The 27512-nt window shown below is 34.4% G+C and overlaps 1 protein-coding gene across 1 annotated transcript; it reads left to right on the top strand.

Moving 5' to 3' along the window:
- The first annotated feature begins 742 nt into the window (after positions 1–742).
- Positions 743–16783, top strand: LOC142336808 (dual specificity phosphatase 28-like). The gene is made up of 4 exons (XM_075385740.1): positions 743–957; positions 3951–4146; positions 14933–15076; positions 16426–16783. The coding sequence occupies exons 1-4, from the start codon at positions 793–795 to the stop codon at positions 16635–16637; spliced, it is 717 nt and encodes a 238-aa protein (XP_075241855.1). The 5' UTR covers positions 743–792; the 3' UTR covers positions 16638–16783.
- Positions 16784–27512: the final 10729 nt, after the last annotated feature.

The raw sequence follows: 27512 nt of genomic DNA, 5'->3' as shown, positions 1-27512 counted from the left end.
TCTTGCAAGATCTTGCAAGATAATAGTCATTTGCAGGAATCTTGCAAGATCTTGCAAGACAAGCGTCATTTGCAAGAATCTTGCCAGATCTTGCAAGATAAGCGTCATTTGCAATAATCTTGCAAGATTTTGCAAGATAAGCGTCGGAGTTCGTCTAGGGAAAGTCAGTCACTGACTCGTAAATTCTTGTTTTCCTACCTCACAAAATGTTGTTATTTCAGAATATGTTCATAATGGATGATCAAGTGAAAACATTTCCTTACTTTTGTAACTGCCGGATCAGTTGCACGGTTTAGTTTTCTCAAGTTATCTCGATTTACTAGTAAGTGCATAGTGGACTTCATACAAAAAGTATATCGACCAGAAGACAACAAAACCTACGAGAAATCAAGTGCTCAAGATAGAATGTCGTTTCGGTGTCACAAAAGTATTACTCGTAGTTCAAAAGTACCAAACATCACCTTAAAAAATTGTACAAACCTCGTCGGAGATTACAGGTAAGTTTAACTCTGTTCTAGATAAGCTTCAAAAATCACTTCTTAAACTTTTCTTGCCTTCAAAAGTGTTTATTAGTAAAATTACAATGACATTATTAATGTGTCTATAAACAGCTTTAATAGTTTTCAGGTCTAGTTTCTCTGACGCTAATATAGTTGAATACTATAGTTGAAGTTGTACGCAAGCGAAGAACAATCATGACGTCAGCGTTGCGTATTGTCTATATTTATTCAATCAACTAAATATTCGCTTAAACTTCAACCTGGTTGCCTAAATTGTACCAATCTCAACACGATGAGTTCGCAAACATCTACTTGTTACAAATTAAAAGAAAATTTATTTTGCCCAAAATGCCGAAAGCAGTTTATCGTAAATTGGTGTCGTCAGAATCAGAATTCAAACAGCAGACCTAAAAATGGAATGGTTCGTGCTTTGCCATGGCTCTATCAAGGAAATAAGGCGGGATCTGTTTCCGTTTTTTTTTTTAAAAATAATTTTTTTAATAAGTTTAAAAAATAATATTTTCCTCATGCTACAATTTGTCAGCACACTTGATGTGTGCAATCATTAATCATTGACTGCAGGCCTTAGTTTTTACAAATAATAACAAGCGAGTAAATTTATTCTTGTATGATAAATTACTCAATAGTAAGCAAAATTCGAATTATAATTATCTTACATCGGAAAAAGCATTTCAAAACGGATTTCTCTTACGTTCTTTTTTCGTATTTTTGAGCGTATAAGCCATATTACGATTCACTATAAGTCATAACACAATAGAGTGAACCCAAAAAGATTGAGAGATCCAGAACCCAAAATGTTTGAGTAAATCAATTCTATTATCTAATTTTTTCTTCTTACTGCTGAATTTCATTTTGTAAACAAATTTGAATGCTAAACGCCTGTTTTTCTATTGCCGTGTTAGCAGTGTACGTTTAGGCGGAAATTTTTCCCTATATTATTTAGCGCCTAATTTATGTTGAAGATGCACCAGCACTGTAAAACTTTTCTCGAGCAACATTTGTAGACATTTTTTTTTCTTATGCAATTGACTTCAATTGCGATGTTTTCTACTCTATGGCAATCAACAGCACATTTAAAGCAAGAAAAATATCAACTAGGAAAACAAGAGTTTTTAGCCGTGTTGAATATCAAAAAATTATCTTAGCATTCATAATAAGTTAAATATGATTCTTAGCAATCAAATTAAGTCATATATAGTACAAACGAATCATAGCAACTTTTCTAAGATCAAAAATGTTAATAATAAACACAAAATGATCATGAAAAAACTGATAACAAAATGAAAACCACCAAAAATTTTTTGTGCAATATAATAAGAAATTTATGTGCGTTTTTAGTAGTCATGTATGGAAAATTTACGGCAGAAAAACAGAAAAAGCCACTATGGTAGTTTTAACGTAGTCAGGCATTTCAGAAGATTTTTTGTGCCAGAAAATAAGGAAGTTTTTTAAACTTTCTTCTCTTTATTCTACATTCAACCAATCCCAAGCACATCAATGCGTATGTACAGTTTTGTTTTTACACTCTACAGAAAGAACATTTATGTACCGATATCCAATAGAAGCCTTAAATTAAGTCTAAATATTAGAAAAAAAATTACTGGCCAAAAATTAAAGTTGAAAATTAGAAGAAAAAAATTAGAAAAAATATATAGGTTCCATTATTCTCACTTTTTTTACAGCATAGTAATTTCCGTTTACAATCGTTCTCGAGGAAAATTGATTCTTGGGTATTGAAGAAAATTGCTTTAAAGTCTATTGGTTATGCACTTGCAGCCCGAACAATAAAGAAAAGACTTTAAATATTATAAAGTTGATATATATGAACATTAGCGAACATAGAAAGATCATATATGTTTATTACTAATCACAGAAAGATCATATATGATTGCTACTAACCAAACAAAGACCATAAATTAATCATGCTGATCCTTTAAAGATCATTTATGAATCTTAAAAATCTTTGCAAAATCATACTGAGAATTTTTGCACGTCTCATATGGAGCCATATATACTCTTTGTTGATTCCGGTTGTTTAAGAAGGTTGATTCCGGGTCAATTCTGCCTCCTTCATCCCTAGACAGTTCGGCCACCAAGAACAATACATCCAATTGTTATTGCATTTCTAAATGCATTGTTAATGTGAAAAAAGTGATACTTTTTTTGAAGAAATACGAGCATAAAACTATAAGCTCAATATGCTTCGCTCTTCATGATATGCCATTTTTTATTTTTTGGGACTTTGCGACTTTTTAGCATCGCGTTGCATGGTATCGTGTTAAACTGGAAAGATCATATATGTTTATTACTAATCACAGAAAGATCATATATGATTGCTACTAACCAAACAAAGACCATAAATTAATCATGCTGATCCTTTAAAGATCATTTATGAATCTTAAAAATCTTTGCAAAATCATACTGAGAATTTTTGCACGTCCCATATGGAGCCATATATACTCTTTGTTGATTCCGGTTGTTTAAGAATGTTGATTCCGGGTCAATTCTTCCTCCTTCATCCCTGGACAGTTGGGCCACCAAGAACAATTCTTCCAATTGTTATTGCATTTCTGAATTCATTGTTAATGTGAAAAAAGTAATACTTTTTATGAAGAAATACGAACATAAAACTATAAACTCAATAAGCTTCACTCGACATGATTTGTCCTTTTTTGGTACTTTGCGACCTTATAGCATCGCGTTGCATGGTATCGTGTTAAACTGCAATTTTCCAGCTGATTATTTTTGCGGGTAATTTCCATTTTTTTACCTAATGTCATGTTTACTTTTAATTTGCAGAGATCTGTGAACTTTTATTTATAATATTTATAACATTTATAATATTATATTGTAACTTCTCCGATTAATGCCAAACTAACATAAACGAATCGCCGTCGTATTTTATTGCCATAAAATCGAATGAATGCCAGTTGACTTGTTTTCTGCATTTTTCAGTGTTACAAGTTTTTTTCGCACTTGGTCAAAACTAATGATTTAATCAAATTAGTTATTATAACTGTGGTGAATGGAAGACGAGATGACTAAGACACCAAAAAGCTGTGATAACCCGAGAAAATTGCTCAAAATTGATGTGAATGCGCTGAAAAAAGTTGCTCTTATGAAGCAGTTTTCAAACACTTTCTTACATAATTTCAGTGCTTTTCAGCGCTTTCCGGAAATACTACATAATGTTTCTGATCAAAATTTTTTTGAAAAAAATGCGCTGTTCAGCTTATTTGTTGCGTAATTTCCAGAAATTTCCTTTACCACCGGATAATAAGCATACATACTCCAAGTCGAAATGTGACGCTGTGTGAAAACTTTTGTCATCAGCTCCCTAAATGATTCCATGACGAAAAATAGAAAATTTAGATTTAATTAAGCTGATATAATTTTACCAGCAGAGAAAGAAAACAGATTCATGATAAGCTTTCATCTGCGAGCGAAGAAACTCTGAATACTGCTAATATCAAAACCATTTGCTGTCTCGGAGTTAAGCCTCGAAACTTCCCAGGAATAGAATATTATCACTGTGGTATTCAAGATGACGGGGAATCTTCTATGTTTGATCAATTCCAGCCTGCCTGTGAATTTATTCAGAGTTGTCTGGGTACCAAAAAACCAAGTAAGTTCTTTAATCTGGTTATAGCTTATTTACAAAAAAGTAGCCATATGAAATAAGTCAACATTTTCAAGTACATCGCTTCTAAACAAATCAAGTGACATAAATTGTAGTGACCGAACAATAGATCGAAAGGACAACAGATGGACTTGATGTGAATCAGGGACTTAATATGAATCTATCACAACCGAACTAAATATCACAACAGATCATGTTATATGCTGTATAATATATGAGTGCTCAAATCTGATTGGCCAATACGTAACTTGAATAATTTAATTTTCGATCTATTGTCCCAATTTTTGCTTTCCATCTGTTGTTTTCCATAAATTGTGTACGTCTGCACCAAACTAAAAACGTGTATGAAAACAGATTTCCGAATAGCTTCTGAAAGTCATTATGAAACTTCCTGTGATCCAGATAATCTATAAAATCTGTATGCCACTGATTCTAAATTTTACTATGATTCAGAGAAATTCAGAATCATTACTGAAACTATTATGAAACCTCTGAATCAGTATTGAAAAATGATGCTACCCTGAAAGTGCCGGTAATCAGTTCTGATGCCGATTGGATGTAGGTTAAGAGTAGTCTCTCATGCATTTTACTTTACAGTTTGTTATACTCGATTGCTACGGATTATTCCAATCGAGTTGCGAATGCTTATCTCATAAATCAGTCAAGGCAATTGCGCCACAAATGGCACTTATATCTATGCAATTAGATTTTCTAATTGTCGGCTTGGCTAATCGCGGTGCGTTTGGCGCTATTCTATTTGGGTGAGTCCAATTGAAAAGCGATTTACTAGAATTAAATTGCAACTAGTTTTCAGCAGTGCAAATTGGAGAATGAACAATTTAAGTTTCAATTTGGGAAATGAAGGTTTTGTTCCCAACAAATCATAAGACAGGAAGAACTCAACGATTTGTTTATGAGCTGAACAGACAGTTTCCGCATGACATTTCCCCGGTTGGGAGAAAAACTAGTACCTAAAATCAGAAATTTTATTAAACATTCACCGGTTATATAAGTAGTAAAATATTGAATGACAAGTAAAATTTAGAGTTCACAGAATTTTAATTAGTTTTTAATCAGATTCTGAGTGATCTTCGTTTTCAGCCTGCAAAACTGTCATCTCTCTTGGGAGATTTGGATTTCGGTCCAACGTCCACCTCTCATTAGGGTTTCGTGGCGAAACCTCTCCAAGGAAATCGGTATTAGATTCGGGAATTTCTGTTGAATACCCTTCCGTGTTTCGTGTTTTGGACTTCTTCTACTATCGACTGTGCAGGCTTCTTTTGTTTATGAGTTCTTTTGCTCTCTCTTACTGACGATGTATCCGAGTCGGATGTATCGCTTTTTGCCAACTGTCGTTTTCCCGTTTTACGTAGAATAGGAGTTGGCATTTGAGAAGGAGCCATTCGGGCCGCGGATGGTCCAGCTTCATTCGGGTTAAGTGGTGGAGGCGCAATTGGAACAGGTGGGCTGAAGTGCAATATCTGGGTGAGGTCAACTCTATTTGTGAACGCCTCTTCGTGCTTTGCGTTGCGTTTCGGGAATCTCATTTTTAGTGAGCGCGCCACATTACTAGCTGTAGAAATACAGGATCTGCCCGAAGATACCACACTGATATCGTCAGCTTGTTTTCTGTTTCTCTTTATCTTTTTGTCACCGGTGTTTTTTCTTACTAAGTCACGTCTATGCTTATTTATTTTCTGTTCGATCGTTTTTTCGTAGGTTCTCTTCGGGCTGCGCTCTATGTATTGGGTAGGGTCGGTATTGCGTTCTGCTGTTGTACCAAACATGGCGATATCAGAATTTCGTACCCGTACTTCTTGTCGATTTGGTTCTTTAATGACACTTGTGGTCGGGCTGACTTTGCATACCGTACTCCCGGGAGCGAGCACCTTGTATAGCCCGTCGAGATTTTTCTTTTGTCGCTGGCTCTCGTGGATTTTTCTCGCTAATTTAACCTGAATGCTTCGTTCAGAACACGGAATTGGCCTGCCCACTCCCTCTGACAGGATTAATCGTTGTTCTCCGTCTTTCGTTTTGTCCTCCTCTTTCTTTGCACGGGCATTTGCGGCACAGATGACCTTTTCTATTTCAGTATCTGAACATAGGGCCGTATCCGCCCATTGTCCCTCCGTTAAGTACGACCGGCCTGGTATCTTGTCTTCATCGAAATAACGTTTAATTATTTTATTGTAATTTAAATTATTGTTATTAGGTTTAGTGGCGATGTTTGAAATTGGTGTATTATATTTTCTACCGAATTGTGCCTCAAATGGTGTGATGCCTATTGTTTTTTGTTTTGAAATTCTCAAGCGCTGTATAATTGCACACAGTGAATGTTCTAAGTTAAATTTTTTATTTAGTGGTGTTTTCATGCAAGATAATTGTCGTTTAATTGTTTGAATGATGCGTTCTACTAGACCAATTGCTCTATATTCATTTGCTGGTGCATATATAGGTGTTATGTTATTTTCTGTACAGAATGTTTCAAACATTTTACCTGTAAAACATCTAGCTTGATCTAATCTAATGGTTCTTGGTACCCCGTGGCTGTATATGTAGTTATTTAGGAATTTAATTACATTTGTACCAGAAGCGTTTTTTACTATTTCTGCTGTGGGATATTTTGAATATCTATCTACACTTGTAATGAAATTTTGTTCTATACCCTTTTGAATAAGAATCGGCCCACCAAAGTCTATTTGTATTTCGTCATTCGGTTCAGAGCATTTTGTTGAAGTTGCCCATTTGCGTTGCGAAATCACTGATTTAAGATTCTTACCAATTTACTTGCATGCTTTGCACTCACTGGCTTTTGCCAGTATATCCCGATGGATATATGGCCACCAAATGTTCTGTGCTAATGAAAGCATTGCAAAGCTCCCAGGAGCTGTCGAGTGTATGTCCTCTAACACCGCATCCTTTCTTGCTTTGGGGATCGCTGTTCTCTCGTCAAGACAGGCACATCCGTGCTTCACACTAAGGTCCCGCCAATAAGAGAGGAGATAGTGGCTTATTTCACGAAGTCTGTCAGGATCATCTCGAATAACACAGTCTCTCACCTCATTAAGGATCGCATCTTTTCCGGTTATTATGGCCAGTAGTTTTCTGCTAAATATCTTATTTAGCGTTTCTGTGAAACATATATCATCTGCAGCGTCGATCAAACTGCCTGATGGGGTTTCGGTATTAGAGGATGTATTTGTGCCGGGTGTTGATGGAGTTGTATCAGAAAATGTCTCTCGTGCCTTCGTTGGGGTAGATTTCGATCGTGTAGCTTTTGTTTTTGGCATCTTGTTGAGAAGATTGACAGAGTTATTTGCGTTGAGCGATTTGATAGAGTTATTCAAAATGAAGTGAGATGTGGATCAATTTTGGGCAAAAAGCGAGCGATTCTTGTGCGTGTTGTATTTATACTTAGGAATTTGTGTTTTCGCGCTTAATTTAGAGTATTTAGGCGGATTATTTGACTTAATACCAATAATGGGCTTTATTGGGTATAATTGTTCAGTGTTCACATTCTTTACTGTCTGATATTTGCACTTCTTTTGCAGCAAATTTGTTAATGGAATGTGAATTATTCACTTTGTGGTAATTTGGTTTAAATTGTGATTTTCTAACTTTAAGAGGCATTTGCGATGCGAATGGTATATTTATATGCGGATTAACTGTTGAATTTTAAAGTGTTAGTTGCGATGCAAATGGTAGTTTCTTTCTAGAAAGTAGTAATTGTGGGGCAACTGGTTTAGTACTAATTTGTGAATTAGTAGTTAGTGGTGTATGCATTTGCGGTGCGAATGAATGTTTTGAATGAAATGAAGGTGAAGGTAACTTTAATATGCTATTAAATTTTTGTAGTGTGTTCTGTTTATTTTTAATTGGATGTTTCATTGAGTTACGAATTTTAGATATTGTTGCTACTACAAAGTGTTCGCCTTATGTAGATACTTTTTCAGCTCTTGCGAATGGGTTTCAAGATATGTAGTCCACTAAACCCATTTTTGCTCCCGGCATGTGTTCAATTGTGAAATTGTAGGGAAGTTCTGTCTATCTATCTAGATAGTCGACTGCTGTAAGGTTTGTTCGATGTGGGTTCTTTTAGTATAGACAATAGTGCTCGATGGTCTGTTATAACAGTGAATTTTTTTCCCATATAGATAGTATTTGAAATACTAGTAGTCGATTGACCAGTCTATTCCCAATATTTTTAGTTCGTTAACACTGTAACGTTCTTCTGTTGAGTTTAAGAATCGTGACGCAAATGCTATTGGTTTTCAACCTTCGGGTGTATTCTGTTCAAGTGCTGCTCCCAGTCCTTATCGTGAGGCGTCACATTTAACTCGAACGTTTAATTTTGGATTGTAATGACTTTTTTCTGTGCTGTTTGCAATTTTTTCTTTTATTGAATTAAAATGTTTAGTGTGTTCTTCTGTCCAAAGAAACTTTGAAGATTTTTTGAGAAGTGGTCTAAGTGGATAACATAATTGTGCTAGGTGTGGTATGAATTTACCAAAATAATGTACTGACCCGAGAAAGGCTCGGAGACTTTTTAGTGTTGTTGGTGGTGGTATTGCTAAAATTGCTGCGGTTTTACTTTCTAATGGTGATATTCCAGTTTGAGTAAACTTATTTCCCAACCATTCAATTTCTGTTTTCGCAAAATGGCATTTTTGAAGGTTTATTCTTAAATTATCTTCGTCTAACTTTTTTAAGCATTTTGTAACATATGCCAGGTGATCTGTTTCAGTTCCGTTACTAACGATTATGATTTCATCTAAGGAACAATAGGTGTTTTGTAGACCCATTAAAGTATAGTCCATTGCTTTTTGAAATTCTGCGGCATATCAGCAAGACCGTAGAACCCAGTTTTGAATCTATAAGTGCCAGTGGACTCCCCAGAGATATGTTGAAATTACAGTATTTTGCAGTGTCATGCTGTAGTTTTAGTTGACTGTATTCATATTTTAGGTCTAATGTGGTGAAATATGCTTGTTGGCCATTTTGGGTGTTAGTAAGATGTTGTGATATTCTATCAATTAGCATGTCAATGTTGGGCATTTGATATTTATGTTTGTGTATGGCTTTATTTAGTACTTTAGAATCTAATGCTAGTTTTATAGATTGATCTTTCTTTACTGTGATCACGATCCGAGATATGAAAGGTTCGTCTGAGCAACTAGATAGTTTTTCGATGTGACCCTGAGTCTGTAAACGTTCTAATTCCGCCGTGACTCTAGGTTGTAGATTTAATGGAACGCGCCGACCTTTTTGATGCTTTGCTGGGAACTTTTGATGAATTTTTGATTTCGCTACAAGTTTTTTGGAAAGACCAATTCTTTAAACTAAATGAGGAAATTGCGCCGAGATTGTTGCTTTAATTTTACATGCGGAATTATTAATGTTATTAACACATTTACCATTCTCTGATTGTTGTTGTTGTACGACTGCGAGGCCAAGGCTTGTGAATAGGTCTCTTCCAGTGATGATCTTGTGACCGTCTTACACCACCGTCAGAATGGCTTTTCTATCTATCCAATTATTGTATGCAACCGTTGTCTCCAGATGCCCAAGAACTTTGATCGGTTCATTTGAAAATGTTTTTAGATACCGCTTTTCCCTCTTAGTGATCCACTTTGCAGATTGTGTAGTTCGAATTATTTGATTTGCTAATGTTTTTGTTATGAGACTAACCGCACTCCCAAAGTCAATCATGGCGTTTGCTTTTACTTCTCCGAATTGTATTTGCACATTCAGGGGTTCGAGTTGATTTGCTGATTCACATGAGATTGCCGCCACGTAGTCGTCAGAGTCGCTATCATAATTCGAATCGTATAATTGCTCGTATAGTTGCTGGTAACTAGTTATGTAGTTAACAGATTCCTCGTAGTCGCTTTTTTCAGGAGTCTTGTCAATTTGATTGACGTTTGTTTGTGGGGCTTTATTTGCTTGTCCCTGTGATCGTTTCGGCTTTCGACATTTTCTCGCAAAATGGACAATAATTCCACAATTTTTACACTTTGTTCCATTGGCGGGGCAAATCTTTTGATGATTATTACTCCATCGTAGACCGCAATTGGTACAGATACTGTTGTATTGGTAGTTTTGGGGTACAATTGGATATTGCGTGAAATTTCTTCTAGCTTGTTGGGCATTCGCGTTGCGATTGCATGGCTGGTAATTGTTGACGGAATTTACTGAGTTTGTAGTTGGCATCAAATTCTGATTAATCTTTTGCTGATTTTGTGCCCCCATCTCCATCTGAATGGCTATTTCAAGTGCTTTGGAGGGTTCAACTGTTTCCTTTAATAACTCCTTTTGAGTTTCGTGATCTATCATGTCTAGTATGAAAGCAAATCGAATGAGAGTAGTTTCTTCACTTCCTAAACTACAATTTTCGGCTTGTTCTATTAGACGGCCGTAGAAACTCTCAACAGATTGGCCTTTCTGTTGTTTGCAAGAGTAGAAGACAAAACGGTAGTAAGTGATATTTCTCACTTTTTTAAAGGAATCCTCCATTGCTTGCCATATTTTCTTAAATGGTTCTTTTTCTATTTGAAAATGAGGATGTTTGCTTGTGAAAACAGGTCTTCCCTCCGATCCGATGCTTAAAAACAACAATGATATTGATTTTTGTTCACAGATACCCCATGGTTTATCTCCGCACAAGATATCGATTTCATCAATATTTTTGCAACGATTTTGCCAATTTACCTTGAGTTTTTTGGTTACGGATCTTTCTATACATTTCAGTTGCTTGCGTGTGGTTCTTCGTAAATTGGCTCGGGTGGGTATGTTATCGCCGTTGGTGGATCATTCAAAAGGTTTTCAAGTTGAATTCCTTCTTTTGCTAGCAATGCTAGCTTCCACTGTTGGGTCCATTTATCCCAGGTCAGTGGAGGGATGGCAGTAGTCTTTTCCCAAAATGCATCGACATGATCAGGTGCACAAAATACAGGAGCTGATTCAGCTGCTGACGGCGCCATGTTATACTCGATTGCTACGGATTATTCCAATCGAGTTGCGAATGCTTATCTCACAAATCAGTCAAGGCAATTGCGCCACAAATGGCACTTATATCTATGCAATTAGATTTTCTAATTGTCGGCTTGGCTAATCGCGGTGCGTTTGGCGCTATTCTATTTGGGTGAGTCCAATTGAAAAGCGATTTACTAGAATTAAATTGCAACTAGTTTTCAGCAGTGCAAATTGGAGAATGAACAATTTAAGTTACAATTTGGGAAATGAAAGTTTTGTTCCCAACAAATCATAAGACAGGAAGAACTCAACGATTTGTTTATGAGCTGAACAGACAGTTTCCCGTCTAAAGCATGAACAGACAGGAAGTTACAAAGAACTTTGGGTGAACTAAATTTAAACTAAACAACACAAGCACTTGCCCTTCAAATGGGTAAATTGAACTAAATACGGTTATGGATATATGATGATTTATCCATACCGTATGACACAGTTCTTGGTAATTAATTTGAATTATCACAGTGCATCAATATGAACAGATTTTTTCAACAAAATTAGAAAAACTGAAAATATGTAAACATTGGCGTCCATATCTCTGAACGGTTTAATTTTCATTATCAAATGAAAAAGGAAAACGCACGCTTAACTTTGTTTAATCACTTCAAAAACAAGTGAATGCTCAATTTAATTCTTGAAAAAAACTGAACGTTTTTTCTCAAAATTTGAAAAAATTTTCATTGCCAGAAATGGGAAGATTTTTCCCGACAGTCGCCAATTGGTTGGACCAATGCTCTTTTGAGTTATGGTAACGTACAGAAAGTTTCTGATTTATTCGAAACTAGTAAAAATTTATTAGAAACAACTCTTTGCACTGAATGATTGGCAAAAATTAGTCCGTGTCAAAAAGCATGTCGACAAAAAGATTGAGCAATATTGCATCCAGATAAGTGCGGAGGAAAATCTGAGAGAAACAACCAAAAATGTTATTCCTTCCTGACTGAGCAAACAACATCTAGACGAAAAAAATTGTCAGCAAAACTATTTTGATTTTTGAAAGGTTTTTCTTTGGGGGAGAATGATGTGCACAATAATTTTTTCAAAAGGAGTCAGCTTATGATCCGAGTATTCCCCATAGTATTTTTCTATTAGCTGGTGTTTATCACTTCATTTACTGCAAGATCACATTTTTGAAAGGCAATTGCAAAAAAAGTTAACACTACACTGTGAGATGAGAATGGCTCAATCCGGCTAAAACCCATAATTGACCTCAAAAATTGGCTGAAAATGCGAGAGGGAATTTTAGTGCACCGAACAATTTATTTTGTCTCAATCCACGCTACACACAGAGATCGTCACAATTTCTTGATGAATTTAAACTTTCATTTGGTTTTCTGAGCCTTGGTTTTATGAATATCATTGCTCTGGTCATTGAGAACGTACTACAGATAACAAAAAGCGTTGCTTTCATAAGAACATTTCTCTTCGAGAAATGAACAAGAAAATGATAATTTTTATTTTCTAAGATGAATAGATTCTTTATTTCAGACCTGTAACCTATAAAAATAAATAATTGGTAGGAAACAATCTAGCCAATTTATAAATTCTAGAAGATAAAAAATAAATCTAAGGAAGAAATTTATCTTGTTTCGAAACCCTGGATATGTTGTACAAATTTATTTTCTTTCAACATTCTTTGGATTAAATTCAGATATTTTGTACCGGTCAAATGTTTATCTAAACATAGCCATTTAAACATTACCAATGTATATCGGTACGAATTTATTATTTTATTAATCTTTTACAAACTCTGAAGATGAAGAGGTGGTTCCCTAGATGGAAAATTTAGTCAATGTTTTTCACTTTAAAACTCGAAGTTGAAAAGTAGAGTCTTTTATCCGCCGCAAAAATTTCTTCACGGACGCAAATTCCACATAGATCTGTACGGCGGATTAATTGCAGTTTCTAACCTCATTTAATTAATCTTAAAAGATTATTTCGTAAACGAATTAAAAATTTATGAAAATGCGTTACCACAGAACGTAACTATAATCATATTCTTTTGAAATATTTTCCATTAATAGGAAATTAATTGACATGTGGAAAATATTTACACGTAATTTAATTTTTTTCTATATTGTGCTGTACAAAAAGACGGTAGGAAGTGCGGGCCTCATTCTTTGTAACTTGTTTTTGTTTTCGTAGCGGTAGACGCTAGTATTGAAGAAAAATTTCATAAAAGCGCAAATAAAAAGTGCTCGTTTTTCAATAAAGCAAACAGATTTCAAATGCTAAGTGCCGATTGGCTCACATGACTCAAACAACAAAACAAAAAAAAAGCCAAAACAAAAAATTGGTCAGTAAATAAAGATTGATTTTTTAAAACAATGAATATTCCATCGTTTAACCAGCGCTTATGAGAACTTCGGTTATGAAATATTCATATCAAATCCAACAGAGCGCTTATACATGAACGTTGTTCACGAGGCATGGCCAACCAAATGAGCTTCTGTTTAATGGCTATAAATGACCGTTTAAATACTGTCAATTAGAAAAGAACACAAACCTGCAGGTCTGAGAAGTCTTTGCCAATAACAATTGCTAGTTGATTCCCAAGTCAAAGCCAACTTTTCAAATAAAGAAAATGCTAATTTTCCGGGAATTTATAAAATGATGATGCGGCATACCAAACAGTAAATTAGCACCTCAGGTGTCTATTTGCTCCAAATTTGGCTAATTTTAGGGTATTTCTGGGCCGTTTTGTAGCTGTTTCAGCCAACTTTTGGCCCAACTTAAACAACATTTTAAAACTATGCTTTTGCTGATAGTTGAAATGTCACTTTGCAACCTAATTTTGACATTCTGTGGCTGTTTTTGATGTTCTCCCGGCTATTTTCGACGTTTTTCAGACTCACCAAGTCTTGGCCAAGACTTGAATTTAGACTTGCGCGTCTTTGTCGGGACTTGCATTTTTTGTTCGGTCTATTCATAGGACGAAAAAGCGACCATTTTAAATTGACAGAAATTAGCTCAAATAGATTATTTCAAAGTGCAATGTTAAATATAAAAAAAAATTGGCAACGCCATTTAGATAGAAATAGTCAACGAAAAGCTAAAGAAAAACTCTGAACTTATTTAGCTGGAAGATATGACTAAAATGTTTCTTTTGATCGGTTGTTACAACGGCTGTAATTTCTCTACATTTTGAGTCTGTCTCTGGCCTAGTTTAAGTTTCTTATGTTCCCGAGTTGCCATTTCTTAGTAATCATACTAAGATCATATATGATACCATACAAATGATAGACTATATCTTAGTATAATCTTAAAAAGATTTCCATATTTTCATATATGACTTTGTATGATTATTAGGAAATCATAAATAATTGTTGTATTAAAACAAAGAAACGATAAACATACCTTAGGTTTAACGTCGAATAAGCACATATAATTTTTCTGTGAGTGATTAGAAATCATTAATGGTCTTAATTTGAAATTTAAGAAATCATATATGATCTTACTATGTTTCCTAATAAATCAATAATAATCTTAGTATGATTACTAAAATGCTTTTTGTTATTAGGGGCATCGTTTTGTTGTTGGTTCTCTTTTTGGCTGAAAGTATGGTAAGACTTGTTGGTTTGATCTATTGTTCTCCATTTTAAAGCATCAATCAGTTCTTTTATGATTTTAGTATGATTGCCAAGATTTTATATAAGTCGAATATGAGTTTGTATGGTTACTAAGAATCATATATATCAAAAATAAGAGAGAAATATAATTAACAACATATCATGAATTACAGAGAACACAACTTCGACTGAAAAGTGCCAGAAATGCAGCCGCAATTTGATCCAAAAAGTGATGCCCAATTTGATCATCAATTATGGAAACGAGCAAGAAGTGTTCATATCACATACGGGACCATGTGCACTAATTTTGTGCAAAGGCAGGATATTGTCAAAGACTTACTTAATGAATAGATTTTATCTGGGTTGAAAATGATGGAAAATGCAAGGAATTAGTGGAAATTGATCCGACAGTTTAACTAAACCCGTTGATAAAGATTTATTTGCGGCAAAATAAATCCTATTTTTTAGCCTTTGCAATGCGCAAGGTAATTATTCACATAAACCAAGATATCTGCATCCCTTATATAAAAAACGAAAGCGAAAACAACCATAAGTTTTCGCTATCTATAAAAGGGTGCAAAAATTATATAACGACCAGTGGCTGAAGTACCAAAACACTGTTTAAAATGTATTTTAATGAGTAATCTGCGGGAATATGAATGTTTGTTGGACTGTTTTTGAACAATTGCGACAAATATTAGAGTACAATTGTTTTGTTGTGTTAAATTTGTACATAGAGGTCAATTGATTGTTGTTTTTTACTGGGGGTACTAACAGAAAAGATCCTAATTAGTTTGATAGCCGGCGTGATAGCCGAGATAGCCGAGAGGTAAGGTGGCGTGATATCCGAGAGGTAAGGTATGTGATTCAGACTCCAGTGATTGAGAGTTCAATATCCTGCCTCCGTGAAGCTGTCTGTGTAAGGATGAGCTCTTACTTAACCATAGCTTCAGGTTGAAAATAGCCTGACCAATGTTGGCTGCAATGCTGGTACCACGTGAAAGTTTCAGACGCAAAAAAAGTGGCTAAAGTCACCAAAAAAAGAGCAATGCTGCTCATAAAAAGAACAGTCTGAAATGTGGGGAATAATAACAAAAAGGGCAGCTGAAAACAGGCTACTGTAGGCCTAATGCTGTTCCACTGCGATTACGCAGAAACCACAATTATTATTAATTATTATTAGTTTAGAAATCACTTTTGTTCTCAAGAGCAATCTTATTGATAACAATCATTTTGCTAGTTAGTCTTTTTAATTTATAATTATTAATGCTAGGGCTTAATTCAATTGGATTGAATATTGAATTTAGGTTTCCTATAATTTCTGTGAAATTCATAGTTAGACAGCGATCAGGAAAAATCTAGGACAAGTTTGGTTAAACTTACTTGACAAAATGTACGTTTTCGAAAAGTAATGTAAATCCACAGATGAATAATTTCCAAAAACTTTCTCAGCATTTTTTACAGAATATCGACTTTTTGGTTTATGTAAGTTCTCTATAAATTTTTCCAGGGAATTTAAAGTATAAGAATTTAACATAGCGCAATTTTTCGGTGATTTGAAATATATACAGCATCAGACCCACTGACGACTTGTTACTTTTAAGACTTTAGCATTAAGACAAATATCCTGACAAATAGTTTTAATAAAGACAATATCCTGCCACAGGAGGCATATCTCGTTCTCCGACCATGACAATAGCATATCTGATGATGATCGAAAACTTCAGTTTGGACGAGGCTATTGAGATAGTGAAACTCGTTCGTCCATCCGCAAACCCAAACGCTACTTTCATGGCCGATTTGAAGTCCTTATCCAACTTTGATGAGACTGTACAAAAATCAGAGAAAAACGACGCAGAGACCGAAAACTTGAATTAATTTGATGGCAAAACGGGGATCTAGAGTTCTGTTTCTACAGAAAAATTGTTCGAGCATGCAGCCATTTTTTTATTTTCTTCATTTCCTTTTGATACAGATAGATTGAATAGTTACTATCTAAGTTTAAAAATAATTATTTAATTCTGTATTTTTATTGACAGCGGTAATTTTCCTGTTTTCCTTGTCAGCAGTCATAGACTATCATGACTATCATAGTCATTTCTCCTCTGCTTGTGAACTTGAAAACAGGCCTTCATGGCCTAATTGTGATCTCCCAGAGTGATATTGGTTTTGTCGCGATGTAAATATACATAATTAGGATATTTTTTTCTATTGACCTCTCGAAACAATTTATTACTATTAATTAATTGAAAGTTTCACCAAAATTTTTCAATAAAGCATTAAATTGCAGACATTAACAGAAAGTTGTAACACTGATTGAAGAATCTGATAACAAATTTTTTCATAGTGAGAAAAAAAACGTTCATTTTTAAGTATTTCTTATTAACTCTACAGGAGTAATTATTTGTTGTCGAGTTCACTTTTTCTGAAACTCGTTGTTTCTGCATGTTTGCCTTCTGACCATCATAGTTATTTGACCCATTTCGTAAGATAGTAAATTTTATTTAGGCTTTTAATGTCCAAAAAAGATTTTGATTAAATATATGATGGCAACATTTGAAGATACAGTTTAGCTAACAATAATTCTGTCTGAAGGGTTCTGAAGCTTTTCTATTTGATCACAGTTCGGATGAGTCAAACAGATCTTGATACAACAACTACCCTGCTATTTATTCATTTTTTTAAAAAAAATTCTCAGCTCAAAGCCAGTTAAATCGCCCTCCCTTGTTTTCTATTGAAAAACTTATAGCCTACAGTAAGAAATAAAATGTGTTGATTTGTATTCTGGCACTTTTTTCACCTTAACAAGCCCAAGTTAGTTTGAACCATTTCTGGGGTTTCAGTTAGTTTTTCAGAACTCAAAAATTTCCATAAAGCAGGAATAATTTATACAGGTTTGAAAAAACTCAGTCAAGTTTTCCACTATTTATCACGCAATATTACGTGCCTGGAGTTTGGAAATTTTTCTGGAAACTTCCTTTTTGACGTTCCAATTCATTTATTAGATACTTTCGGACTTTTCGTTCATTCCGGATCACAGTAGCACCATTCCCTCGTTTATCATGCATAGACAAAAATAATTCTGGAAAAATATGCAGCGTTTATTATCCTATTCGAAAAATGGAGAAAAGCGAATACTTCTAGATACGCGTTATTCGACTCAAGTTGAAAACTCAAGGGCTTTTGCATCAAAAATGACTCTAAATATACTGAACTAGCAACAATTATTTTACAAAAATGGTGAAAAAAAAGATAAAAACAACCAAAAGCTATACACGAACAATTCAAATCTTTTTTCCGATTCTGTTTCGGACTCCGCTTTCAAAGCAGTTTCCAAATTTCTCTTTCCAATAGGTTTTTTACAATTCTATCCTATTCTCGTTCTATCTTGACACTCTCGTAACGTTTTCGTTCATCTGTTACTTCTGCTGGTACTAAAACGTGTGTAACAGACATCCTCCTGAAACTTCCGTTGGTCTTGCTTCAATACCGTCCACACAGTCTGATATATACTTGTTTTTAACTGGTTTTAACCTCAGGAAACCTTGGCTTTGAAGATTATCGTTCCGACCCCTCTTGAGTTTTTTTTGAAATTGTTTTTTGACCGATGGATATGTTCATTGTAGCGAGTTATAAGTGCAATCATTAAAAAGCCCGTCCATCGTAGAATATAGAATTTTAAAAAATTTCCTGAATTTCGTTTTCTAGAGCGAATTATCGATGTTTAAATTTTTCTGAAAATTAGACCGATTCACGTTAAATTTTTTCACATTTTCCGGAATTTTCGGCTAAAATTTCTTCAATTTTGTTAAAATTTGTTTAAAATGTTTAAGAATAGTGTTGTTGATTTTCTTTTTAAAGTAAAAAAAAGTATTGTTGACTCTTTTGATTTATTTTTTTGGTGAAAATTTTGGCTAAATATTTCAAAGTTCAGCCTTTTTCATCAGAAATAGCACGAAATAAGCTTCTTTCGTCCATTTTGATTACATTTAACGGAAGTACACACTAACACAGTCTTTTTAAACTCTAAAAACCACTAAAACAATCCTTTTAAACTTCCACTTTGTTACTTCCACTTCCATTGACAGTGCTCTGTAATTAAAAATTTGCCGTTTTTTTGATAACTTTACTCGTTGATTATCGAAAAAGCAGCAAATGTTTTTGAACTAATGAACTATTTGTATCTATAATAGTCAAAAAAATAAGTAATCCTAATGAACAAAAAGCATTAACAGTTCTAGTTTTGAGCCAATCGTGGACAGTTACAATCCAAATATGATTCAAATCTCACTGGATATAGGTCCAACTGGTTTCTCAATCAAATCCATATTATTGTATGTAGTTTATTACTTGAAAACTTCGAAGGTCATTTTTACTATTTTTTATATTTGTTTACTAAATAAACAATGGCTTATTGAACTTTGCCTCTAGTTTTTTCTTGATTTGGTCAACTTGCAGTTCAGTGTCAGCAAAAAGAGAATGTTTCGTCTTCCTACTGGATCAAAAATTAATCTTTATTGCGGTTTTACAGATCACATATCAAATCATTCTCGTTCAAAAAAGACGCAGTTAAATAACATATCAAAGGTATAAATTATGGTTTTAACGGCTTCGTCAACCACTTTCTCGAAGAAATTAAAAGAGTTTTTTTTATTTTTGTCTTTAAATGTCGTTTTTTACTTTGTCTTTTTAGTCGTATGATTTTTCCTTTAAAATGACAGGTTTCATTGATTTTTCTGGGAGAATACATGTACCGGTATTCTGATTGTAGTCGATAGCTGATGGCTTTCATGACTTTGAAAACAATTGTTTTCAAAAATAAAAAAAACACCTTTTAACTTCGCAATTTTGTTCATTTATTGTCTATTTGATAACAAGTCTTGTTGATTGCAGGCCTCATATGACCCTTTGAGAGTCAAGGGAAGGCGCAGGAGCACAAAATCTAACGTTTTTAAAGAATTCGTAATCGTGTTTTTAATTTTTTGTTTGACGTTGTTTTTGTAGATGTTCGACATATTCTAGATAATAACAGGTCTCAAGGGCTTCCTTTGTACTAATAAAAAACCTATTTAGTTATTTCATTTGATAGCTATTGGCTTTCATAACTTTGTAAATACTTTTTGAAAAAAAAACAAAAGTATTAATTGTTTTCGCCATTTTTTTCTTTTTTTCTCTTCTCGTTACCTAGTCACATTAATCGGTATTCAAGGAAGGCGCAATCCAACTTATTTTGAGGTGCAAAATATGGCTTTACCTCTTCGGCAGCGTTTTCTTGCAAATTATAATTTAATTTTTATTTGTGGTCTCTATTTGTTATTCTTTTTGTAACCGCACAAAATAAAACAATAATGACAGGTCTTAATGCCATCCTATAAAAATCTAAGTAATCATAAGCCTGGCATTTCTTACTTCACTGGGTTATTTGCTTTGAAGGCTATCTTTTTGTTCATACCCCAATTCTTTTGAAAAATGCTCGAAATTTTGGGGGGTTTTCTATTTGTTCCTCATTTGGTAGAAAATTATGCCGAAATTGTGGATGAGCGGGGCCGGAACCTTATGTGCGATTGGGTATTACCGATCCTCCTTGTTCATTTTTATGCTCAATTTCAATTATCACTTGCATTTTTAAAATCATTTTTGATTTATTCACAAAGTTGTATAATTGTATAACAGTGCTTTTCTACTAATCTACTATGTCCCGGATGATCAAAACCTTATAAACCTCTAATCCTCTTTCTGACAGCAAACAAATTGTAAATCTATAGGTCAATTTTTGGAAAAGACTAAACAACTCTTGAGCAAGCCTTGGCCAGGATTTGGCGCGTCTTGAAAAACGCAATAATTCGCCGGGAAATCGTCAAAACAGCCAGGAAATCGATAGCAATTCAAGATGATCAGAAATTAGTCAAAATGTTTGAGATATTCTCAAAAATAATCGGATTAATTCAATTCACCTGAAAATTTTCTCCAACGAAAATTTAATCGTTGAATCATAGCATGAAACATTTCGGTAGGAAACATTTTTGCAGAAAAACCAAAACGCTTACTCTGTCTATAAATCTATAAATGTCTATAAATCTAAATCAAACTGGAAAAAACCTAAATCAGAGGATAACATCTTTCAATTTTATGGCTAAAGTACTCCTTATAATGATCCTGTACAAATTTGTGAGAAATTGAGTTCCAAATTGTACTCAATCGTCCCTAGGAAAGTGACTGAAAACTGTTTTGGAATGAAAACTATGCTTGTCATTGAATGTTAAAAATTAAAGGTCTCTTGGTGCTGGAAATTATTGTTCTGATCTAATGAGGTTTATTACTAAAAAGTGGTAAAATAGCTTCAAGTAAATTTAGTGTACGTTTATTACAAAAGTACTCCAGGTTGCTTCTTGTTTGCTCTACAATATTTGCTCATACCATGTAAATCAAAAAACATAAATTATATCGTACATAGAGATTTTTAAACTAATGAAATAGGAAGCTTGGCTTTTATCCTATATTACAAATACTATCTTGCTTTTTGAGGAAAACCAATACCAGTTTACCGCCAGTTATAAGTTCAAATATCGCTCAAAGTTATTCGGATAGCCTAAGACTTTTGGAAACAAATTAGTCTAAAACGTTGAGCGCTCTTCAACAAAGACACAGACTTGTGAAAACTGCAGCTAGATTTGCTGCTCCTTGATTAATTGCTTCGTGCGCTCTGATGTTCTCACAGCTTGCTGACATAAATTGATGCCTTATTGCAGAATTTGGGACATTTTACTTTAATCACCAAGTGTTGCAATTGAAAACAATAGAACTTGAATTTTCAAGAAATCGGTTACCCACAAAGTGTTAAAAAGTCTATTAGCTTACAATTCAACCCCATTGGGTGAATCTGATATATGTGGAACAAAATTGGGTTGTCTTAGAATTTGAGCGCATGCAACATTTTTTTTGAGGGGGGCTTTAAACTTCCAATTAAGCTAATTTTTCAATTTGAGAGGCTGTGCAATTGATTATCTTTAACGTCAAAAAGCTGACACTGTTTTTAGTTTTGTTGAAAGCTTTAACAGAAGTCCACAATGTAAAAGAAGATGTCGAGGTCATTTATCGTTCATTTGAAGTCACACCAAACTTTACGTAAGTGTACTTCATAAATGCGAAAAGGAAAAACTATTTTGTTGTTGTCCACTAAAGTAAGTTGTTGCTTGATAGGTTTCTAGTGATTGGAACCATAGCATTACCACAACAGAGCCATAGTTTAAGTATTGACTGTAAAGACGATGTGAAAATAAAAAGATTGTAATAGATGAGCCAACTTAATGAACGAGATCACAGGAAATCCGCGAACAGATCAGGCAGATTAATTGAGAGATTTTGTGGTGATATAGAACAGTTTCTGTCATTTTGACAAATTTGGTTACAAAGACAAAAGTGTAAATCATTTTTTTAGTGTGAACTCTTGCTGAATTCTTGATTCCTTCAGTAATCTTTTAAGTGTCATGTTTACTCATTTGATGTTATTGGATTACATTAATCGAATCAAAATTTTGCCTTGCATTTTCAACAGCCGACAAGAGCAGTTTGGGGACACCAGAGCTCTCCGATAGAAGTCTAAGAGGCATCAAACCGTTTTTCAATTTGTTATAGTTTTGGTAGCTAGTCCGTCCCCAACTGGCAAGCCTAAGTGAAAACAAAATTCTACGCTTATACGACTAATGAATTTATATCGATTGTGCGCTTTGTTCTATACTACATATCAACAGTATGAACTAACCCAGACCCATCTGAAAAGTCAAATTAACTAAAAAAAACGCATTTTGTCCGCAATTTGTCCAATTATTGCACTGCTGAAATGTACAAAAAAGGTGAAAGCCGCCCAGAGAACACTTATTAAAGTAACGATCCACTTTCAACTCCAGGGTACGTGTAGTGTAATCCGGATCAAATCATGGCATGTTACGAAACTTTTTTGGTCAATTCGGAATTTCGTCAAAAAAATGTTGATGCTTTCAAAAATTGTTGATGCCAATGTTAATGCCAATTCTTGAGAAAGCATTGGACAAGACTTGGACAACTCTTGGAAGGTCTTAAGGCTTGAAACAAGATATGATCAGTGTATATGAGCCAACCCAAGACTTGTGTTTCACTTTAGAATTATCGTTGGAACTCGTGCAGAGCAGTTTTATCCTCGTTCTGTTTAAAGATCTCTGACTCGTTCTATCGTTCTGTCACAGAGTCGTATTTTGCCTTGTTCGGAAAATTGGCATTAATGGGAAAAAATTAGTTCTGTTAATTTTTTTTCTTAACTAGTCTGCATGTACAAACCAATCGAAATGTTTCAGATCAAGCGAATGCTAATTAGACTTATTGGAGCTCATGGAATTGGGGGATTTTGCACTCAAGATTACAATGCAAAGCCAGCATCAAAAAGCCTTACAAACTTGAAAAATTGGCAAAAAGTTTAGTCAAAATTTATTTTGCTGGATGGCAACTTTATCAGAGAGATTAATTTAAAGGTGTTGAAAAAAAAAATGCCGCATGAACATCTAGAAATTTTTTAGCGAAAAACTGCTTTTACGTGGTATATATACTCGCTCTTTTCTTTTTGTTCGATTTACATTTTATCAAGGTTCCAAATTAACAAAATTGATATGAAATCTAACTGATAACCAATTGCGTTAAAACCCCTCAGCTAACTGAATGTGGATTTAGAAGAGGATTTTTGTAATCAATTATATTACTCACCCTATTATGATATTGGATGATGGCAACTGTTACAGCGGAAAAAAAGTGACTGATATAAAAGCAGCTAATTGCCTTGAAAGATCAGAAAAAAATAGTCGGAAATAGTATGTTTGAAAATTGAGTTGTCTTTGGTCGTCTTAGACAGATTAGCTTTAATCGTTGACATCAACCTGTTTAATCTTCATGTAATAAACATGTGCTAAATATAACTGAAATTCTTTTCATGACATCATATGTAATATACGTCAATTAAATATTAATTTCGAGTACCGAGTAAAGTTGTCATGAGAGCATACTTTTTATGCAGTTTCCTTGGGACATCCGAGCGATATTCACAAAAACTGCGCACTCTATTACAAAAAAAGGTGAATTCATCCATTGAAGTGAGTCAATTAGCCCTGGAAGAAAAATATGCGACTGCCTTCGTTTATTTAGAACTAAACCATTTGGGGTCGATTTTATAGGCAATTGAAGCAGCACTTTATTTTTTTCTGCAAGAATTGTTGCTTACCCAAAAAATGTTGAATCATTAAATGCTCCTGAGAAAAAGTTTCGAAGAAATTAAATAGGTTTGGACATTTTATGAGTTAGTTTATGTCTCTACTGAAAAAGCGTTTCTTAGTAACTTGAATTCATCCAAAGTTTGCAGGCTCTACTGTAAATAAATAAAAACATGACATTACTTAACCATACCCGTGTCAAATTGGCAAATTTAGGTAGATGTTGTAGATTTTGGTTCAGAGCCTTTTTGTTAGATTGATTATTGAATCAAAACCTCATCCGAATCTCGACCTATTTCCACTTATTCAACCCTGTCCAGGTTTAGACCTCGACTTACTAAAAGCTGATTTATAATTCTGGCGGGGCAGCCAATTTTGACTATAACCAGTTCCTTCATTAAGCGAATGAAACTTGAAGCAATAAATAAAGCAGTGAAAAGACAAGTCGTGAAAATATCTCATCTTTGACGAATTTTACCAAGACCTTAATCGAGATGCTTTGTTTATCTCTGGGTTAGCAGTTTTGTTTCAGGTACCAAACGGGATTGGGTTCGTTCTGGGGGTGTTCCAGTTATCATTGATCTACAGGTACAGACCGAAAATGGTGCATTCTATCAAGACATCCGATGAGACATTATGAAACTATTTCTGCTTCGGGTAAACTTGTCATGCTCGGATTGGTCCAGATCCAGATCAACTGGTCCTAATTGAAATCAACGGTTCGGAAAATTCTGGGAAAAAAGTTCATTCAAATACGGGTCCAGAAGTGGAAAATCTGGCTGTAATATTGTTTTAATCACAGCTATTATCAAAACCCTGATTATTCGTGTTCTCTGATTATTGTTATTTGATCCAGCTGAGTGAAAAAACTGCCCAAATATGGTGAAAAAGCAGAACTATGTTTGCCTCCAACAGTTTCAAACGTATTTAAAAAATTTATGTACAAAAAAGCCGATTTGATATATATCTTTAAATCATTGTGAGCTTTTGTCGATGAAAAAAATAAGAATCGCTAAAAATTTTGCCACATGCAGTTACAGTGAACAGAAATTTGAGGGATATCTTCTCTTCAAGTAGATGGCATTGATTCCCAGGTTGAATTGTCTCCCCAAATTTCTCGTGTTTTATTGTAAGGGTGAGGTGTTATACATCAAGCCACCTCTGATTAGACCATTTGGGTCGTGCACGGAGGAGGGTAAAGGGCAAACCAAGTAGAAAGACTGCAAATTATTCTGGTAACAGGGCATTCTGCACTATGGTAGTACAAAGGTCTGATCAGGGACCAATTTCTGTGAATATAGTGTAATAACCCAGCTTGTGCTATATGAAGCTAACAAAGTTGATATTGCAGCAGAGCTTTGGTGCAATGGTAGCATGCCTGGCCGTGGATCTGGAGAAAGTAGGTTCTAGTCCTCTAAGCTCTAATTCTTTAGAAGTATATGTAGTTAGCTAGTACCACAGTTGGGTTGTTACAATAGTTAAATCATGAAGGGCCTTAAAATCTGATTATAGACCGTTTCAATTCAACTGCAAATTTCCATTAGCACTGTTTTTGTTCACTCAAATACAAGATGAATATTCAAACAAAGATTGAGTAATATTATGTATAATTTCGTTATTCTATAACAGTTTAAAACTTTCAAAGTTTAACAATTATTTTTGTTGCTTCCAAAACAAGAATACGTTTACATCCACAAATAAAATGTGCTGATAAATTCGTTAATTAGGTTAACCCTTACTTCAAAAAGATGTACTCACCCGGACTTGAGTCTCAGAGCATTTCAGCGCTGAACCAGCACATTTGAAGCGTAAAAACTTAATTCAGTTCCGAAACATTGCGTCTCAAAAATTTTTAAATTTCCTTTATGTGCAATTTTTCTTCATTATGATTATTTTGAGGTCATAGAATTTGCCCAGACTTAACTTATCCTGTATATTCTGAAAATTACTCATACCCCAAAGATTAGTCTCAGCAGAGTAATGTCACATAATTGCAGCCTATAATTGGTAATTACTATAGTAGTATTCACATGTTTATATATAAGCTAGTGTGAAAGCAATTACCACAAAGCGCATCTAGCTTAGTGATTACGTCTTCTTGGTACGCAAATTAAAATTTACAAGTACCCACGCGGGAGTTGGATTCGCATATAAAGCAAACCTTGTAGGCGAGATTTAAACTGAACGTATTATTTTTATGCAGTAAATTTTGCGCAAAAATCAAGACTGTCCAGTGTAAATTGGGACATGAACAGAGAATGCCTTTAGACTGATTTGCTCTGCCACCAACCTCCGAGTAGTCAATTTAAAATTAGGGACCTTAATCAAATTAAGTTGAGTACTATTTTGCATAATTAACATGTATAAGAAAGTGAGATGATCCAAGGGCGGACTTCTATCAAGAGGATAGTCTCATCAGAGGAAGTGTTATTGCACAAGCAAATGGGTTGTATGATTGGAGTGTTTTTTGAGAAAATCTACAGTTTCTGTTCGTCTTCAATTGAGGCCCTTATCGTAATCTCATTAAATCAGCGTACCTTTAGAAAAAAATTAGAAAAAAAATTAAAAAATATTTTGATAGCATACTGCACGAAAGCAATGCTGCAGGTGAGCGCTCCGATATGTTTACTTATAAAATTCCAATCTATTTAGAACTCTGGCAGTTAATTTTTAAACCTTAATCCGTTAATTTTTTCTATTTTTTCAAATTTTTTTCTATTTCTTAGAAAAAATTAGAAGAAAAAATTAAAAATATTTTGATAGCATACTGCACGAAAGCATAGCTCCGGGTGAGCGCTCTGATATGTATACTTATAAAATTCTGATCTATTTAGAACTCTGGCAGTTATTTATTATCTTAATCCGTTAATTCATTTCCAGCTACGATGACACCGGTTGTATTAGTTATCGGGACAAATATAGCAGAAAGCTCGGTGTTTTTTTCTTGCTATTGATATCACAAAGTGTGTCGAGAGAAACTCGGCGGAATTTTGCAGCCTCGTCAACAACATTGTGACTTTTTTTAGATTGTTCAAATTTTTCAGCAAAATTTCACAGTATTTTTTCTTACTGGATTTGTGAAAGACTGGCCTAAAATTTGCATATGTTTACGGAATTAAAAGTCAGAATACAAAGCTTTGAACCAGAGAATTTGTTGAGTATGGATCAAATACCAGTTAAAAGGGCCATATTTACTCTTCTCCTTCTCTTATATCGGCAACCTGATATGAAAACTTCTCACTTCATGAACTTTATATGAAGTCCTGACCCACAATAGGCATTCATCTCTCTGAGTTCAGCAATAGACATTGTTTGCCTCTAGTTGGCACATTTAGATCCGAAAGAGAACAAGTTTTGAATTTAAGCACGCACAAGATTATTCATTTATCAAAAAAAAGGGATGAAGCGGACCTAAAACAGGTCATTGGGGAAGACGGAGAGAGAGAGAACCTCTGCACTGTAATTTGGGTTAAAGCAGCTCAGTTCAACATACTGGAATCTGCTATCAGGAGAAATTCTT

The sequence above is a fragment of the Convolutriloba macropyga genome, chromosome 3 (genome assembly GCF_964194025.1).
Source record: "Convolutriloba macropyga chromosome 3, txConMacr16.3, whole genome shotgun sequence".
In the NCBI taxonomy this organism is placed as follows: domain Eukaryota; kingdom Metazoa; phylum Xenacoelomorpha; order Acoela; family Convolutidae; genus Convolutriloba; species Convolutriloba macropyga.
This window is presented reverse-complemented; position numbering and strand designations above follow the sequence as displayed.